This window comes from Myotis brandtii, unplaced genomic scaffold, assembly GCF_000412655.1.
Source record: "Myotis brandtii unplaced genomic scaffold, ASM41265v1 scaffold79, whole genome shotgun sequence".
Taxonomy (NCBI): domain Eukaryota; kingdom Metazoa; phylum Chordata; class Mammalia; order Chiroptera; family Vespertilionidae; genus Myotis; species Myotis brandtii.
Window position 1 is genome coordinate 8107 of NW_005371173.1, and position 19098 is coordinate 27204.

The 19098-nt window shown below is 38.2% G+C and overlaps 1 protein-coding gene across 2 annotated transcripts in view; it reads left to right on the top strand.

Moving 5' to 3' along the window:
* Window positions 1–19098, top strand: part of XRCC5 (X-ray repair complementing defective repair in Chinese hamster cells 5 (double-strand-break rejoining)) — an 83684-nt gene continuing 64586 nt past the window's right edge. Inside the window, exons 1-9 of one of the 2 annotated variants that reach the window (XM_014531118.1) lie at window positions 1–121; window positions 3209–3322; window positions 5061–5244; window positions 6149–6197; window positions 7141–7263; window positions 10333–10524; window positions 12022–12136; window positions 12805–12943; window positions 16032–16144. In XM_014531118.1, the coding sequence (XP_014386604.1) occupies window positions 101–121; window positions 3209–3322; window positions 5061–5244; window positions 6149–6197; window positions 7141–7263; window positions 10333–10524; window positions 12022–12136; window positions 12805–12943; window positions 16032–16144 (1050 nt within the window). In that variant the 5' untranslated portion in view covers window positions 1–100. Of the gene's footprint in view, window positions 122–164; window positions 283–3208; window positions 3323–5060; window positions 5245–6148; window positions 6198–7140; window positions 7264–10332; window positions 10525–12021; window positions 12137–12804; window positions 12944–16031; window positions 16145–19098 lie in introns of those variants that run through there. The other variant, XM_014531119.1, reaches the window with a different exon arrangement.

Sequence of the window (19098 nt, forward strand, 5' to 3'; positions counted from 1 at the left end):
GCTCTTCCGGTTCATCTGGTTCCGAGTCCGCGGGAACCGAGTTGCGGCGCTGCAGGTTCCCGCCCGGAAGAGGCGACCGGGGCGCCTGCGGAGCGGCAACATGGCGCGGTCGGGGAACAAGGTAGAGGAAGCGTGGGCTTGCGCGTTGCCGGTGCTGACGATGGAAAGGGTGTTTCCGAAGCAGGAATCATGGGATGACGGCGGTGCCAGGGAGTGAGGGAAGAGGGGAGATCATGGTGGTTCGTGGGCTGGATCAGCAGGGCCTGCACCGAGAGATGCAATGTGAGAAAAGCTGGAGATTCGGAGTCCTAAGACCTGCATTTGAGCCTTGCCTACTCCCCACCCCTCCTCTGCCCTCCCATCCTCTCACCTCTTTTCCATCTGCTCACCATCCCACCTCCTTCCAGTGTCGCCTACTCCTCTCTACCCCTCTATCCTAGTCCACCCCTAACCCTCCTTCATTCCTTCCGAGCCCGGGCTTTTTAAATCTGTATGAGAATGGCCGTTAGCCATGGTAAGCACCTACTCCACAGGCTTGTACAACTTCAAAGAGGTGCTGTGAATAAAATAACTTGAATAGAAGGTGCCCTATTATTGCTTCTGTAATAATCTAATTTTCTCAGTGCGAGGCACTGATCTAAATGCTTCATTCCTATCTCGTTTAACCTTAACAAGCCCATGACGTGGAAACTGTTAACCCCAGTTTGCAGGCATGAACAATGATGAAGTGATCCATTAGCCCAGGTCACCCAGCCCATAATCGGTAAAACTCGGGTTCGAACCCAGGTGGTCTGGTTTCAGAGCCCTGGAGAGTTTCTGTGTTGCTAGGAATCTTTGACCTTCAGTGTTCCAAATTAACAACAGATATTGAAATGAATTTTTAAGTCATTTCTTCACTATCGGTAGAGTGGTAGTTGTCTGGAAGGGTCACTAGAGGGAGATGTGTTCCAGGGAGTGGCTCACTCACCCAAAGGCAAGGCCCTGTCAGAGGCATCTGATACACTGACACAGAGATAGGAGTTTGAGCAGCTGATCCCTATACCCCCTCAATCTTCAGTTAAGACATGTTGACGAACACATGTTCTTCAGATCCATCTTTAACCTGCTCATTTCATGTTCAGTTTTAATAATTTTTCTCTAAGATGTGTTGCTCCGAACTGCTCACAGTTTGTCAAATGTGGTCTGATCAGTACAAAGCACAGGTGAAACTCAAAGAATGTTAACTATGAAAAGACCTTAGGTCTCATTTAGTCCAATGCTGCTTTCTGCCTCCATGAATTAATAGTGAGTTTAAGTGGGAATGGTGAAGTTAAGTGGGAGTCCTTGGGAATCCAAGAACTCAGAGCTAATCTATATATATAAAAGACTAATATGCTAAGTGTCCAAAGTCAGGGTAATGACATCACGTAGCAACGCCCGGCTTCCTCTCCCTAGCAACTAGCCTCGTAGTTTCTTCAGCCCAGGAACACGACTTGCTTTATAGACATGTTACACTTTAACCAAATGTCTATGAAGCGTTTTCCTGTGCCTCATCTCATTTGATCCTCACAGAAGTCCTGGAGTAGGTAGATAGGAGACTTAGTGGAATTCTATTTTCATTAGTCGGAAAATGGAGATTTAGAAAGCTTAGAAACTTGACCCAACTGAAAAGAAGTAAGAAATGGTGGACCTTGAAAATGACTTCAGGTTCTCTCACTGCACAGAATATAGTCAAACACTGTTGCAGTTAAATATTTTACCCTTTGTTCTCCCTGTGTGATCTACAATAATCTGCTTCCTGTTGATATTTACTGCTGGGTTGCTGACAGTTCCCTGAAAGAGAAGTCGGGGTGCTTCACTGGGCTGGAAAAAGTTTAGCTAAATCAGAAAGCAGGTCTAATTAAGCAAATTTATTCTATATATATAAAAGGCTAAGTTGACTCACGCATGCGCAATACATAGAAAGCTCTCAATGGCGCCAATCACACAGTGTTTCGATCTGTTATTGTGGATTGTGAATTTGGTTGACACTTCTATTATAGAGAAAGGGCGAATAGCAATATTAAAATATTCTAACTAATTTCCTTTCAATGTGCATGAATTTGTGCACCGGGCCACTAGTTGATAATAAAGATGGAGACTGGATCTCAGGTCTCCAGATTGCTAGTCCAGTCTTTTTTTCACCATAAGCCCTTTCTTTTCTTTACTTGGATTCAATAAGCCATTGACACAATCTAAAATATTTTGGAGGATGAAATTAGGGGGATGTAGTGCTATAGCCATGTCATACTAGTGACTCATTTTATAATCCACTCTGAAATTATTAGTTGCTATTTGTACAGGTCTTCAACTCATTCAGTTAAATTTTGGATGCCAAATATTGATTTTATGTGTATCCCTCTTAGTTTATGTTTTTCCTATTTTCTTCGTCCCCTACATACATGATTGCTATCTAATGACTAAATGTCTTTATGTGGTTCCCTCTATCTGTAACTCCCTTGTTTACATGACTGACTCCTACTCATTCTTTAAGACTCACCCAAGTTTCATATCCAGGCAGCTTTTTCGGCCTCTTTATCCCTCCTATATCTCCTCCCTTGTGTGTACTTTAGTGCCCACTGCATATCTCTGTCATGGAACATTGTACTGGTATTGTTTGTTTATATGTCTTTGTCGGCTACTAGAATAGATTTGGTGTCTTGACCTTTATTTTAGATCCTCAGTTTATAAACCAATGCAAAGTGTTGTGATCATTTTTGCATATATAAATTGTAGTAGTCACCTATTGCCACAAAATGCATTATGAAAAACTATGCCCTAAATCAGTGGTTTACAACAAAAGCTTGTGGGTCTGCAGATCAACTGCAGTTTTCTGATATATTTGGGGCTCAGCTGGTCTGGACTTAGCTCTAGCTTGCAGGTTGTTTGCAAATCTGCTTCCCCTCGGTGTATTCTTGGGCTCAGGCTAAAGGAGCAGCACCTGCCTGGAGCATACGCCTGCCTGACAGATACTTTCTAGCTTTTAGAAAATATTAGGACTATTTAAACTTTCTCTATAGTAAAATTTATGTCTTACGTCTATTCTCTAAGTAGAACGCTTCCTCTCCCTTCATCATGCATCCCCTAAAGATCAGTACAGGTTATTTGGGTGAAATAAACAAAGGACATATCTCTTTTTTATTGGCTATTATTAACGTTTTTCAAACATTCTTTGGGACCTTGTTTCCAGGCAGCTGTTGTGCTGTGTATGGATGTGGGTTTTGCCATGAGTAACTCCTTTCCTGGTGAAGAATCTCCATTCGAACTGGCAAAGAAAGTGATGACCATGTTTGTGCAGCGACAGGTAAGAGCCAGATTGGCCTTGAACTTATAACTCATGTTCTAGCTGTTTATTGCCTCCACTTTAGTAACGCAAGATACCAGCCTGTTTACAGTGTCCAGCCTCAGTGCTTTCTGGAATCCGAGGAGTTTTCTTACATATACTCCCATGCAAGTTCAACTATCATTAGAGCCTGATAGTTTTTCCTTCTCTATTTTTGGTCCCTCCACTGAATATTACAGTTTTTACCAGACACAAGAGGCAATGTCGAGTCATGTTTAAAAGTACAGTCTCTAGAGCCAGATGGCCTAGGTTTGAATCCTTGCTCTAACATGTCATTTACTAATCTTGTGATCTTGAACAAGGCCTTCAACTACTTTGTGCCTATTCCAGTTACCTTTTGCTGGTAACATGCTATCTCTATTTTAAACAGGCCTCAAGAGAGTCCCATGGAACCATGAGAGATGATTTTTTAAAAGATTTATCATTTAAGCATGTCCCACTGGTGTGCTGGACATTTTTGAACCCCAGCAGCTGGGACCTTTTCTCCATGTACAACTAGGGATTATAACGAGTTGTGAAGAGACTGGGGAATTTAACAGACCAAACAGAAATGAAGAATGCCAGAATTTCATTTTCTCCCCATGCAGCTTTCTCCCAGTTGATATAAAAGGCTTAATCATAGATGGGAACAAGACAGCCTATTGTGTCAGATACTGTTTTGTTTTGTTTTGTTTGATTATGAAATGTTTCATAAAAGAGGCAGATGCAGAGAATAATATAATGGGAACATATTTTCCCATTGTCTAGCAATATACAACCCTAAAGTTTTGCCATGTTTCTTTTTCTTTTTTTCTTAAAAAATAAAATATTACAGATTAATGGGAAGCCCCTTGTGTATCCCTTTCCAATCCTCTTCTTTCCTCTTTTCCCCCCTCTTTTTCTCAGAATTTGTATGGTTATTACTGAGCTTATTTTATACTTTTGGACATAAGTATATTCATAAATAATACTTAGTGTTGTGTGCAGTTCTCAAAACTATGTGATGTTATTATATGGTGCATGTAATTTTTTTTATCAACCTTACGTTTTTGAGATTTATTCCTGTTGATAAACATTGCACATTTTTTTTGTTTTTTTACTAGGTGGTAATATTCCATTGTATAAATATTCTGCGATGTTTTTTTGCCTCCTCCTGTTGAAGGATGGTTCACTTGTTTCTAGTGTTGCCCTGTTTGTTATAAATAGTGCTGAAGTGAATTTTCTTGCTCATTGTGTCCTTGTGTACATGCTTAAGAATTTCTCTATGGTATATACACCTGTAAGTGAAATTCCTGGGCTATAGGATATGAACCATCAAACATTATTTTTTAATCTCTGGAAAATTTAAACCTTGAATAGTTATTCCAGAAAGACAGACTAAAATCTTTTCAAATTATCCATAATTAGTTTTCATTCAGAATTAGAGTCTGATTTTGCTAGAATTCTTCAAGAGCAGTTATCATCCTATTTCCCCACCCTAAATTGTGCTGAAATGAAGGGTGGTACCTATATAGTTCATGAAAAAGTCTGCTTAGAACCTAGGAAGTTGTCTTTACCCCATGGGCCATCCAGCCCAATGTACTGTTGTTGACAGTGGTCCCAGGAATCTGCCATAGGGAAGTATGGTTGTCTCTCTCCCTGAAGGATAGGTATCTAGGTGATACTATAAGGCTTACAGGTGATACTGTATGGTTTTCAACCTTCTAACATTCTTCTCTAGGTGTTTGCTGAGAGCAAAGATGAAATTGCATTAGTCCTTTTTGGTACAGATGGCACCGAGAATGCTCTTGCTTGTGAGGATCAGTATCAGAACATCACAGTGCACAGACACCTCATGCTACCAGATTTTAACTTGCTGGAGGACATTGAAAGCAAAATCCAACCAGGTTCTCAACAAGCAGACTGTATCCTTTTTCAGCCAAAGAAGACTTGAGAAATTTCCTTTAATCTGTGGAATCATAGTTTAGTTTGGTGAGGTTCTCTGAGTCCCAGCTCTGACTATAATGACATTTTTGGCTCTGAGGACATGGAGGTGATGTGTGTTAGGATTTAATGGGAAATTAATCAGATTGGGTTGGGTGCCTGGATTCCAGGTCCTCCAGAATAGAATCTTGCTCCTTCTTTGCACTATTGATATTGAGAGGGTGGGAGGCATAGGAAGGGGAAGATACGAAGGGTATACATGTGTATCAACGATGTGCAGAGGGTTTGATAGTGGTGATGGTCAGAAATGTTTGGACATAGAGAAGGTATTTCTAGAAGAGTATAACATTAGCATTCTCCATGCTTTCTTGGATGGAGGATATTTCTGTGCCAAAAATAAGACCAATAGCCAAATTGTGAGACTTCCATAGGTGCCCTAATTTAAAGGGGTTACTCTTATTTTTCTAACAGTACTGCCTTCCTGATCACTAGGAGGTGCTGCTGTGCTGGGAGTAACTTACAAATGCTACATTATGGCTCACTTAATTTTTAAGAATGGACTGTTAATCATAAAAATTGGGTTCTAGTCATTGTAAAATGGCATAATTTTTGGTTAAATGAGTGAAATATGTTAGATTACCTTTTGGATTATTTTATTTCTCATGGTTATATGTTTCAAGATGTATATGATACATAGCAAATGCGAGTATATTATTAGTGAAATAAACTTTGGAAGAAGGGTCATTGGGCAAGTACTTTTAAATCATCACACAGTCAAACCAGTGTCTACAGTTTCCAGCACTATGGACTTTATTGGAAAAAAAGTTGCATGTTCTTGGAATAAAGGGACTGTTTGGTCAGATCTTCTGCCCTTAACTAGCTGAGTCCTGGATGCACTCATTGTGTGCATGGATGTGATTCAACAAGAAACAGTGTAAGTGTCTCAACTGGAGAGAGTTAGAAATGAGCCTTTCTGCAAAAATTGTATGGCTTGATATATTCAGTGCACTATGTGGTTCATTGTTAATCAAACGGCATGCTTGTGTGGCCAAGGAAACATTTGATAGAATTCAGTGGTTGAGTTCAAACTCTCATAAAAGTTTAAAAGGAGGAAGGAATATATTGGGAGGGAATTTCTCTGGGAGGAATAAAAGTTTGGCTTATTACAGGTTCCTTCCTATTTGACTTAGCTAATTACCTGGAATTTTTAAAAATACTAAGTAATGTGGTCCATATGTTATTGAAATTATATGCATAGTAACTCTGGCCAATTTTCTAATTCATTATTTTTTAATTACTGTGCTTTTAAAATATGTGTCTTTGAATACACATACACAAACACATCCCTTGACTTTTAGGAATTAACGATTTGCATAAAAATCTCAGGCCTAAATTTGTATTATAATTTCTCAATCTTTATACATTCTTTGCAAAATCTTGCCATAGCCCTGTGAGAGGAGTCAGACCAGGGTGTTTGGCAACTGAACCCTTACAAGGCTGACGTTGTAGTACACTGGGAGCGCTCCCTACTTACCTTCTGCCTATCTGAGGCTGGAAGGGGATCCTTTTTAACCACAATGACCACATCTTTACCTGAAGATAGAGTTACGAAATGAGGGACATAATTCCAAAATACTAAGAAATTTTGCCAACGTTGTTAAAAGTATGAGTTATAACTAGGTGACTAGATGTTTGGTAGAAACTTAACTGAGTATCAACAATATGTGGACTTCTATAAGGAAGGTAATTACATTTGTTAACTGTACCTAGATTCATTCCTTAGCCTCTTTCTGCTTAGTAAACAAGTGAAGTGCATTTGAATCTGTAGGAACTAATTCAGGAGGAAGATTTCTTAATGTGATAACTCTCTCTTGTAGAGGAAAGAAGTTTGAGAAGAGGCATATTGAAGTGTTCACTGACCTCAGCAGCCCATTCAGCAAAGATCAGCTGGATACTATAATTCATAACTTGAAGAAATCCAATATCTCCCTGCAATTCTTGTAAGACTGTAAGAATAATGCTTGTAAACAAACCCTGTGCTCTCACATGTAATGAGTGGGCCTCATTATAGAGCGCTTGGTTCCCAGGAGTCTTTGCTCTGCTCTGAGTTGGGATCTGTCAGATGATTGACCTCAGCAAATATTCACTGATTACTTTCCATGTTCCAGGAACTCTTCTGAGTTTTGGTGATAAAGGGATGAAAGTCACAGTGAAACAGGAATTTAGCTTAATAGCAGATTGTTCACTATTCTTAGACTCAAAGAATTGATGAATTAAAGGAAAAATTTTGAGCATATTCAGTTCATCTCTTGCCTACTTAGAGGATTTGACCCAAACAATGAATGACCAGATTGATGGAGTTCTTTCTTAAACAGCTCAAGAGAACTGTTCCTTATAGTAGATATTTTGGGGGTAGAGAGAAATGTCAACTTGAGAATCATTTTAAACATATATAATGCTTATTTTTAACTGTTTTCAGATCTAAAGGATACACACATGTATATAAAAATAATTTGCTTATGTGTATTTAGAGATGAGGTATATGAATAGAGAGGGGAAATGTATTTCACAGTTTGTTGGGGAGAGAGTCCCTCCCCAAAAACTTGAATTTCCCCTCCAGGCATTTCCATTCTTTATCTTCTATGAAAGTTCTTTGACTGCACTAATCCTTCCTGCTGTGTCTGTAGCCTATTTTTTCTTGTCCTATTTTTGGTGAAAGAGTGATATTACAGGATGTTGAATTATTAGGCTTCTGGGGACACTCCTTTTTTCAGACTGAGAGCTATACTAAGAAGTCTCCAGCTCGGCGTGGTAAGCCTTTGGCTTTAAAATGCCTGCCATGGGGAATTAAGCACCTCCTTGCATGTATGTACCTCTTAGAACTGCTGAGGGGCATCTCCTCTCTGTAGAAAAGTAGTTCAGAATAACCCATCATACTGAAACTTGTTAAAACGATACCTCACAGAAATTAAGTGTTTTCAAAGTGACACTTCTCTTATTGAATTGAGATTTTTTTCCAGCACTTCAAAAGCCCAGCTTGGCTTCTGTTCCCTGTTCATAATCTCAGGATGCCTTTACATGGCTGAAGTATACTGCACTTGTATTTATTTTTCTTTTTATTGAATTTATTGGGGTAACACTGGTTAAGAAAATTATACAGCTTTCAGGTACACAATTCCAAACACATCACCTGTACACTGTATTGTGCGTTCACCACCCCACATCAAGTCTCCTTCCATCACCATTTATTCCCCCTATGCCCTCCTTCACCTCCCCCCACTCTCCCTCTCCCCAGCAATCACATTTGTGTCCATGAGTTTTCTCTCTCTTTTTTAAAAAAATATATTTTTATTGATTTCAGAGAGGAAGGGAGAGGGAGAGATAGGAACATCAATGATGAAAGAGAATCATTGATTGGCTGCCTCCTGCAGTCCCCCCCACTGGGGATCGAACCCACAACCCTGGCATGTGCCTTGACCGGGATTCGAACCATGACCTCGTGGTTCCTAGGTTGACGCTCAACCACTGAGCCATGCTGGCTGGGCTCTTTTTTTTTTTCTTTTTCCTTTTTGTTCAATCCCTCTACCCCCAACCCAATCCCTCAGTGCCCTTCCCTGAAAGCTATCATCCTGCTTTCTCTGTCTGTGAGTCTGTCATCTGTCTTTATTTTGCTTGTTAGTTCATTTTGTTCATCAGATTCCACATATGAGTGAAATCATATGGTACTTGTCTTTCTCTGACTTATTTCGTATGAGCAATACTGTAAAGCATGCTGAAGAGGGAAACAAACAGCCTTTTCCTTCTTGCTCACTGTTTGACCAGTTGTATTTGTGTGTGTGTGTGTGTGTGTGTGTGTGTGTGTGTATGTATGTGGTGGTAGTTTCTTCCTGTGCTACAAACCTCCAGCATATGAAGTAAAATTTTGGTTTTATTGTTTTGTGTATCCTGTGTATATTTGGTTATTCTAGGTGGACTGAAAAAATACAGGCAGGACAAAGGAGCATTGTGTTCTGAGCAGGACTGTTCCTTGGACCTAGTTTTTAGGTTCTTCTAACTACTGAGAAAGATTATTTCTGGTTTAATGCAGGGTAGAAAGAGCTGTTATTATAACTCTTTTTCCTGGGTAGTTTCCTGATCCTTCATTTTCCAATCATTCTTCCCTTTTTCCTGGTTGGTGTTATGGAAACAGCAATAGCCTGATGCAAACCCTGTGTCCCACACTCTGCTCGCTGGGAGCTCTTTATCTGATAGGTAATACAGTATATGCAGATATGTCATGCTATTATATAATTATAGCAAATAAAATGATAGAGGTCTGACATCTAGATCTGGTCCCGAGGCAACCAGATTATTTATATATATTTTAAATTTGAGAGTGATTCATATATATATATATACTTAATTTGAGAGAGAGCAACAATCAGTTGCTTTTTGGTGGTGGAGTTGAGTAATGTGAGTTTGAGTGGTTCAGGGGCAACGTGGAGAAAGTCTGTCTGAGAGAGTGAAGCCATAAAAGAAATTGAAAACTAAGTATGGAGATAGAGAGGTCAGATAACCTGCATGGTGTTTGAGACTAATCACGCTAGGGTCACCTGCAACCCTGCCTTTTCAATTATTTGGTCATTTAAGCCAATACATTTCTTGTTTTTACCAAATCAAAGAGGCTTTGGCTACTTAAAACTGGTAGAGCCCCAGCCGGGTAGTTCAGCTGGTTAGAGCATTGTCCTGATGTGCCAAGGTTGCAGGTTTGATCCAAGGTCAGGGCACTTACAAGAATTACCAATGAATGCATAAATAAGTGGAACAACAAATAGATGTCTCTCTCTCTCTCTCTCTCTCTCTCTCTCTCTGTCTGTCTGTCTCTCTCTCTCTCAAATCAATAAATTAAAAAACCCTCATAGAATATTGGATAAGAGATAAAGAGATATTGACAGATGAGAAATTTAAAGCTTGGAGAGGTTGACATACCCATTTTCTCATAGCTAGTGAGACAGAACCAGGACTGGGACCCAGTTCTTGCCTGGCTTCAGAGCCTGTGTTCTTAACTAATGCTGATCTTTTCCTGATAGTTTGCCTTTCCCAATTGGCAAGGAAGATGGAGCTGGGGACAGAGGAGATGGCAACTTGCCCTTGGACAACCATGGGCCCTCCTTTCCTTTAAAAGGAATTACTGAGCAACAAAAAGAAGGTATTCGGATGGTGAAAAGGGTGATGATGTCTTTAGAAGGTGAAGATGGGCTGGATGAAATTTATTCTTTCAGGTGAGAAGTGAAAACCTTTATTACAATTTTCAATTGTACTATGTAAATTTCTCGTTTGATCATAGGGCTTCCTAATATTTTCCTTTTTTGGTCCACTCTTGAATAAGCAGTTCTTCTTTAATAAATATTCTAATTTCATTAAAGAAATAGTATACCAGTCCCTAATCTTTTTTTTTCAATGTCTGGATAATGTCACATAATTCTCTTTACCTCTTTCTTGATGTATTTTTCATCTGTACCAAGGGGATCAACCATAGTCTAGAGACCACTGGTGGTCCATGAGGTCTGAAAGGTTGACGACTGCTGGTCTAGACTGTATGCTTTGAATGTGTTTGGTCATTAACTCCTTTGTTCCTTATTTTAGTGAATACCACAAATTCCAGCTATCACCTGTCATCTTCTCTGTTGTTTGGGGGCCAGATAAAAGTAGAATTGATCTGGATTTATGTTCACATGAAGTAGCACTTTACATTGTGTTTGCTACCCCTCAAGTTCTCCCCTCTCTCCCCAGTAAGAAACCTAGAGTTTTCTATCTGCTTTGCCTTAAAACTAAAATATGAACTTCGAAGTTCCTTTATCCCCTGGAGAGTCTTTATTTAACTCTCTCCATTCTGTACAGATACACGTGCCTTTTGTTTGGAAGAATTGGAATTAAATAAGAATTGTAGAGTTGTGAGCAGTGATGTTATAGGGTGGTGCCCACTCCATGAAACCCTAGATAGGAGTTCTTATCCTCAGGTCTGTGGTTTTCAGGGAGTTTGGTGAACCCTTTCTATTGTGTGAAAACGTATTTATGAATGTGCTTTTATTATAGTCTCAAAATGTCCTTGGCCCTGAAAAAAAAATCTTAAGAACAACTGGCTGAGTTGAAAAAAAAGATTGAATAGAGCAGCAGTTCTCAATCTGTGGGTCGCCAACCTGTGGGTCGAGACCCCTTTGGGGGTCGAGTGACCCTTTCACAGGGGTTGCCTAAGACCATCGGAAAACACATATATAATTACATATTGTTTTTGTGATTAATCACTATGCTTTAATTATGTTCAATTTGTAACAATGAAGATACATCCTGCATATCAGATATTTACATTACGATTCATAACAGTAGCAAAATTACAGTTATGAAGTAGCAACGAAAATAATTTTATGGTTGGGGGTCACCACAACATGAGGAACTGTATTAAAGGGTCGCGGCATTAGGAAGGTTGAGAACCACTGGAATAGAGGAAGATAGAGATGTTTGTTTTTACCTGTCACTAAGCCAATTCAGTTGTACCTGGCTCTCTCCCAACTTGTGATTGCTACATTCCTGCCATCCCCAGCTGTTCCTCCTCTCTTTATGATCGACAACAGTTCACTTCTCCTTCTAGAAAACTAAGCGCATCATTTCAACACAATTAACATTTTAAAATTGTTGCTTTCATTGTATATATATTTATTTTTAACTTACCTTTATTGTTAAAAGTATTACAGTATTATGCCTTTTTTTTTTTCATTAAGTGAGAGTCTGAGACAACTCTGTGTCTTTAAGAAAACTGAGAGGTCTTCCATGGCCTGGCCCTGTCAACTGACCATTGGCTCCAATTTGTCAATAAAGATTTTGGCTTATAAATCAGTAAGTAGTTGGTACACATATTTTTACAGAAATGTTACCTGGCAGACAAATATGCTTACATAAGGAACTGACAATTCATGACTGGGTTACTCAGTACTGTAGTTACTACTTCTCTAACTGCTCTCCCTATTTGTATCATCTCTATCTTTTAGGAAAAGGCATGCTAGAAAAGGAAGCTTTATGAATTATCGCTGATGGAGATTGATTCCCTCCTTTTTCTTTCTCTCCATAATATTTAATCATGAGTTCCAGGCCTTTCTTTCTCTGGAATGCATAAAGTTTTGTCATTATAGTATCTAGCTTTTGTTTTCTTTCAAATTTTCTTAGTGATTTCTGACTACTGATAGACGTCTCCCCTTTTTTTATGAAAACTGTGGTAACAAGATGTATGGTCCTCTTTTATTTTTTCAGTCTGAATATATACTAATATTAATGTTTATCTGTGGTTTACCCTGAGGGAAAGATGAAATGTAGAAAGAATTATGAAGTAAACTAAAGTTTCCATAGTAGGAAACCCTAGGTAAGAGCAAACAAAGCAGTTCAGCTAGATTAATTGTTCTGGATGATTTTCTGTAAGTAGAGAGTATATCAGAGTATGTCAATTGGAATCCTAGCTTTCTCTGCATTTATTTAATTATGTATTTATTTGTTTTTCTGTTTGAAATAAGATTCTACAGGAGAAAGTTAAAAAGTCTTGGATAGTTGTGGATGCAAGAACCCTAAAAAAAGAAGATGTAAAAAAAGAAACCGTTTATTGCTTGAATGACGATGATGAAACTGAAGTTCCAAAAGAAGATACTATTCAAGGTATTACAGTAAGAGAATCCACTTTTGCTTAAAAGAGCTGTTCTTCAAAGTGATAGGAGGCAGGCTGGGATTTGTATTATTGTTGTTTAGAGATATTTCTCTGCGTTCTGGAGACACAGCTCTTTGAGGGGATCATGAGACGTAGATCCTTTAGCTCATCTGTTGGGTGTGAGGCAGGATGGTTCCTAGGAGTGCACTTGGGTATTCCATCTCTCTGAGCTTTAAATGTCTCATGTGACAGAACTTAATACTTGGCTTTGTTTTAAAGTTTGAAATTTAACTGGTTATATCAATGTGACCAAAGAAAGTTTTTTTATTTACTCTATTTCATTTCTTACTTCCATGATGATTATTTTTCTGAGTGCCAATTTAAGATTATTTTTAAGTGCTAGATATGCTCCTTGAAGTAATTTAGGGCATAAGAAAAATTATGTTTATTGGGTTGCTTTATGTTCGCTAGGATCTTTGAAGTCGTCCTTTTTATATTATACCCATTTGATCTGTATAGTGTATCTAGATGGCATCTCTATGCAGGGGGCTTAAAAACTATCTAAGAGTGTCTGAATGTTCAGGAGTTAAGATTAGAAGATGCCAAATGATGTTTTAAGTTAGAAACCAGGGTTTATATAGATTTCTTGCCAGACTGTGTGCTGCACAGCATAGGTTTAGTTGGCAAACCTTGAAAAAAAAATACCTTTCATCTGTGGTGCTGTGTTGCAGTGTTTGTGAATATTTGTATGTGTTGTAGGGGCAATAGGGGAAATTGGTTAAAGGTGGTGGTGGTGGTTATGGTTTCTTTCTTTCTCTTGGTGGATTATGTGTAGACTAATCAGTATCCTACAAGCTCTACTAGTGTAGTGTAGTTAAGAACATGAATTTTGGAGTCAGACCTAGGATAGAATTATGGCTCCATCACTTGCAAATTATTTGATCCTAGTGTAGTGACCCACCCATATAGGAAGAATAGCACAATGACAGGTGAAGACCAGGAAGGTACAGGGCCTCCTCAGTGATGTCGAGTATTTGGGTTGCTGGTGTATTGGGCACATACAGATTAGTGTGTGGTAATGGAGGATAGTATCTCATAGATAGCCTGTATTTTTTCTTTTAATCTTCTCACCAACCTAATGAAGCACTCTTGTTACTTTCATTTTATAGATAAGGGAATTTTGACCAAAAGACTTTCATTAATGTATTCAAAGTGACACAGCTAGCAAACTAGCATAACTTGAACTCAAGGCTGTCCTGCTTCAGAGTCTGTGTTATTACATGCTGTTCTGAATTAGGAAGGGCTTTGAATGATAGGCTGAAGAGTTTAGCCTTAATTTTGAAAGCAGCATGGCATTGTTTATAGTTTTGAGGAGCAGGTTGTCATTGGGCTGTGTTGTAGGAAGATTAATATGACGGCTGGGTATAGGATAGATTGGAAGGAGAAGAGATTAGAGTTGAGGATGCCAGTTATTTTGGTTGCAAGCAAAAAAAGCAGGTCTGGTTATCTTAGGCAAAAGGGAAACTTATGGATTGAGCAATGGAGAGGGACTAGTTGAATATGGTTTGAGTTCAGAGAGCATAGATGTGCAACTTTTGTCTCTTAAACTGTTTGCAGTTACTCACATACTCCCTTTGCCTGTCCTCCACTCTCTACTCCCAAATATGTAGAGTTCTGTTTCTTAGAGAGAAGGGCAAAGGAATATGGTCATATGGTGTAGTCTATTCTATCTTTTTTGCTATGTACAAAAGTTAGAGTTATTGATTTACCCTTTAAATAGATGTACCAAAAACCCAGGACAGTTTTCATTAGAATTTTCACATTACTATTAAACAATTTAAGTAAGAAGATGTCTGATGACAGAAAAGTTAAAAAAACATTTGGTTTCGATACCACCCTTAATCATGTGCCATACATTCCCTGTTAACTTTTTGTTGGAAATTTTTAAAAAGACATACATAAAAGTAGAAAATTTTTTTAAAAATTAAATATGTGACATCAACAGATTGACAGGAACAAATAAATGCTGGATCACCGACTCTGCCTCAAGCACACAAGTTTCTATGTTTCTTGGAGTAAAGGTGCATATACTTTTCCTTTCCTTTTACCCAAAGCCAGAATCCTTGGATTTTGATGATCCTTCTCCCCACAAAATATATAACACTGCATATTGAAAGAGCATGACCTTCCATAGAGCAGAGGCCTTGGACAGAGTGGGAGTTTTGTGTGTTTTTTGGGTTTTTTTTAGAAACCAAGAGCCACCCTAGCCAGTTTGGCTCAGTGGATAAGCGTAGGTCAGCAGGCCGACGGGTCCTGGGTTCAATTCCAGGCAGAGCACATACCGCGGTTGCAGGCTCCTCCCTGGCCCAGGCCCTGGTGAGACAACCGATCGATGTGTTTCTCTCTGTCTTTCCCTCTCTCTTCCACTCTCTCTATAAATCAATGGAAAGATATCCTCAGATGAGGATTAACAACAATAAAAAAGAAACCAAGAGCCTTTATTTATATGAGCAACCTAAGTAATAGAAAAAAAAATAATAGACAATACAATCCCAGAAATAAAATAAATTTAAATGCAGAAAAATATTTAACTTATCAATTGAATGTGTCTAAATAGAAAAGTTTTGGCTTCTTCCATTAGGCACTTGTATGCATTTTTGAGAACATTTTGTTTTGAAAATTTCCTGTGGGCATTTTTCTCTGTGGTTCTCCAGGTTTCTGAAGAAATATGTTCATGTTATTTTGTTTACAAATCATGATTATATTCTAGTCAACCATGGTTTATCTTTAGAGAATAACTAGTTTATTGCACTGGCTATATTCTTTCCTCTAGGCTGGGTAATCATTAAGTAACTGAATTACAGAATATGTACTTAAAAAATGTAATTGGATTTTAATCGACTCTTTTTGTAGATGTTGTTTGTGTATCTGCTGCTGCTTCTCCGTTCATCACAAGGGATGAAATTTGATTTTAGGGAATAGTATATGGAGGCTTGATCTGGAGTGTGCATGTATTGTTAGTGTATGCGGAGGGCTAATTTCAGCTCATAGAGAATGAGGCTCCGTATGCTTAACAGATGCTCTTCTCTTGTTCTCTAGGGTTCCGCTATGGGAGTGATATCATTCCTTTCTCTAAAGTGGATGAGGAACAAATGAAATACAAATCAGAGGGGAAGTGTTTCTCTGTTTTGGGATTTTGTAGATCTTCTCAGGTACAGGACTTAGTTTACTAATTATAAGCAAAATAAGTGACTTTTTTCTTGTTATTATTTGAGATAGTGTGATTTTGATTGGTCCTTTTATTTATAATATGTTTATTTAGCTTAGTTTTTCTAAAATGTAGTCTGGGAGTTAGTGTCACTATCTTTGATTTTTTTTAAATATATTTTTATTGATTTCAGAGAGAAAGGGAAATGGAGAGAGAGATAGACATCAATGATGAGAGAATCATTGATCAGCTGCCTCGTGCACGCCCCCAGTGGGGGGATGGAGCTTGCAACCCAGGCATGTGCTCCCTGAGCGGAATTGAACCTGGGACCTTTTAGTCTGCAGGCTGATACTCTATCCACTGAGCCAAACTGGCCAGGACACTATTTTTGATTTTTGAAGAGAAAATCAAGATGGAGAAAAGTCAGGAGAGTAGATGTAATTTAAAGTCACTTTTTAGCTTTGCTGTCAGTCATAGTTCATAGTAGCCTTACAGAAACAGTATCTAGTTCTTTGCTATTATATTGCCTTTTCGAAACTGTTATGTATAATGGAGTGTTTATAGGAATGAAGATCTAGCTGGGTTTTGAATGCCAATAGACGTCTTAGAATATCATTGATTTATGCCAGTCACCGTTCATCTCAATGCCCAGCAAAGAGGTCCAAGATGTGAAATTTGTTCATGTCATATGCTTTTTAGATACCAATGCAGAGATAGCACAAAATAGAAACAGTGGGAAATGCAGTAATTCACTGAAGGTCCTGAGATACCATATACTGCCCTAGAAAGGGTTATTAAAGATTCCTGGATATCTTAGATAAAATTATTCGTGAGGTGAATGAAAATGAATCAGTATAAAATGTATCTTTTCAGCCCTAACCGGTTTGGCTCAGTGGATAGAGCGTCGGCCTATGGACTGAAGGGTCCCAGGTTCGATTCCGGTCAGGGGCATGCACCTTGGTTGCGGGCACATCCCCAGTTAGGGGGTGTGCAGAGGGCAGCTGATGAGGTGAATGAAAATGAATCAGTATAAAATGTATCTTTTCAGGCTCTGTAGGGATGAAGATTTTTTTTTTTTTGATTCTAGATGAACTCAATTGAGAATTATAATAAAAATAAATACTACCCAGTATATTGGGCTTGAACTTCTTCATATTGCTTAAGCCTAAGTCCCTGTGTAATTCAGTGTTAGAATAATTCATTGAAGTTGGGAGGATCTTTTTCATGATATGTGCCAGTTGTTAGATACATTTTTAAGACTCATAAGCTGAAAATTGAGATTTACTTAAAGTTGATGAGATTTTAATGGTAAGAATACTTTTTGAGATTTGAGAATCTCTAATAATTTTCTAACAAATTATACTAAATATGCTTTATATACCTCCCAAAGTGAACTCACTTTGGGAGGTATGGAAACTTAAAATTAGTGGTTATTAATGGCAGTGCTTATGAGTCTTTTCAGTGAAACAGAACCTTTAGTCAGACCTGTTTGTACAAACTGGCCCATTGGAAAGTGGTCTTCCTAACTCCAGACAGGTAGAAAAGACCTATTCAAAACATCTGCAGCCCTACCGTTTGGCTCAGTGGATAGAGCGTCGGCCTGCAGACTGAAGGGTTTAATTCCAGTCAAGGGCACATGCCGGCTGGATTCCCCAATGGAGGGTGTGCAGGAGGCAGCCGATCAATGATTCTCTCTCATCATTGATGTTTCTATCTCTCTCTCCCTCTCCCTTCCTTTGTGAAATCAATAAAAATATATTAAAAACAACAACAAAATAAGACAAAAAAAACCCTGCAAGTGTAATTCAAAACTCAAAAAATTGAAATCATCTATGCCTAGCTGGGACTGGGGGAGCCTGTTTAGTGCATGGCAAAGCAAGGAAGAATGAGCTGAACAAAAAGTATATTTTTCATTTTTTAAAAACTTTTTATTGAATTTATTGGGGTGACATTGATTAATAAAATTATGTAGGTTTCAGGTATACAATTCTATAATACATAATCTGTGTATTGTATTATCAAGTCGAGTCTCCTTCCATCACCATTTATCCCCCCTGTACCCTCTTTTACCTCCCCTTGTTCCTCTTTCCTGCTGGTAATCACTGTACTGTTGTCTGTGTCTATGAGTTGTTTTCATTTTTCTTAATACTGTCACCTTTTTAAAAGATTTTTATTAACTTTTAAGTCATGAATTATTTTTCTAAATTGACTTTTTGTTTTTAAGCTCTAAACTATTTTTATCTTGAGTATAATCTCAGACAGGTACTATGAAGATAATATAATAGTTATCATTTATCGAGTGATTATAATACTCCTGTCATTATACTAAGCATTTTATGTAAATTCCCATTTCATTCTTTTATGAGCCTCTTAGGTAGGTGCTATGATATGTATTTTATACATTAGGAAATTGAGCTTCAGAGCTGTTAAAAAACTGGTCCAAGGTCACCTGGCTAGAAGGTGGTAGAGGTGGGTTTTGAATCAGTTCTCTGATTCCAAAGCTTATGCCATTGATCAGTTGTAATCTGCCCACCAGATGGATAGCCTCATTTTTGAATCGTCTAAGTTTTACATACCTGCTTTTGTGTATTATCTTAACAAATGTATACACATCATCTTGTCAACTAAGAAAGTATAAGCATGCACCTTGTAACAGATGAGTAATTATCATTAAATTGATAAAATCACATAGTTTTCAAATTCCCTTACAGTGAGGGAAACTAACATTTCTGGATTGAACTGATAGTTTTCATTCTATAAAATAGGATTTTTGGTTTGGGTTATTTTTTTCTTTTTTTGAAATGTGAATTACTTTTCTTTTTAAAATTTTCAAGAGTCCTTTCAATTTGTCTTTCTCCAAGTTGTCAGTGTTCTGGATATGTAATTACAGACGGATAAAAATTTAGCCAGAACTTCCCCTAAATGTCTGGCTGTCTTTTGAAAAGTCATTTAGATGCC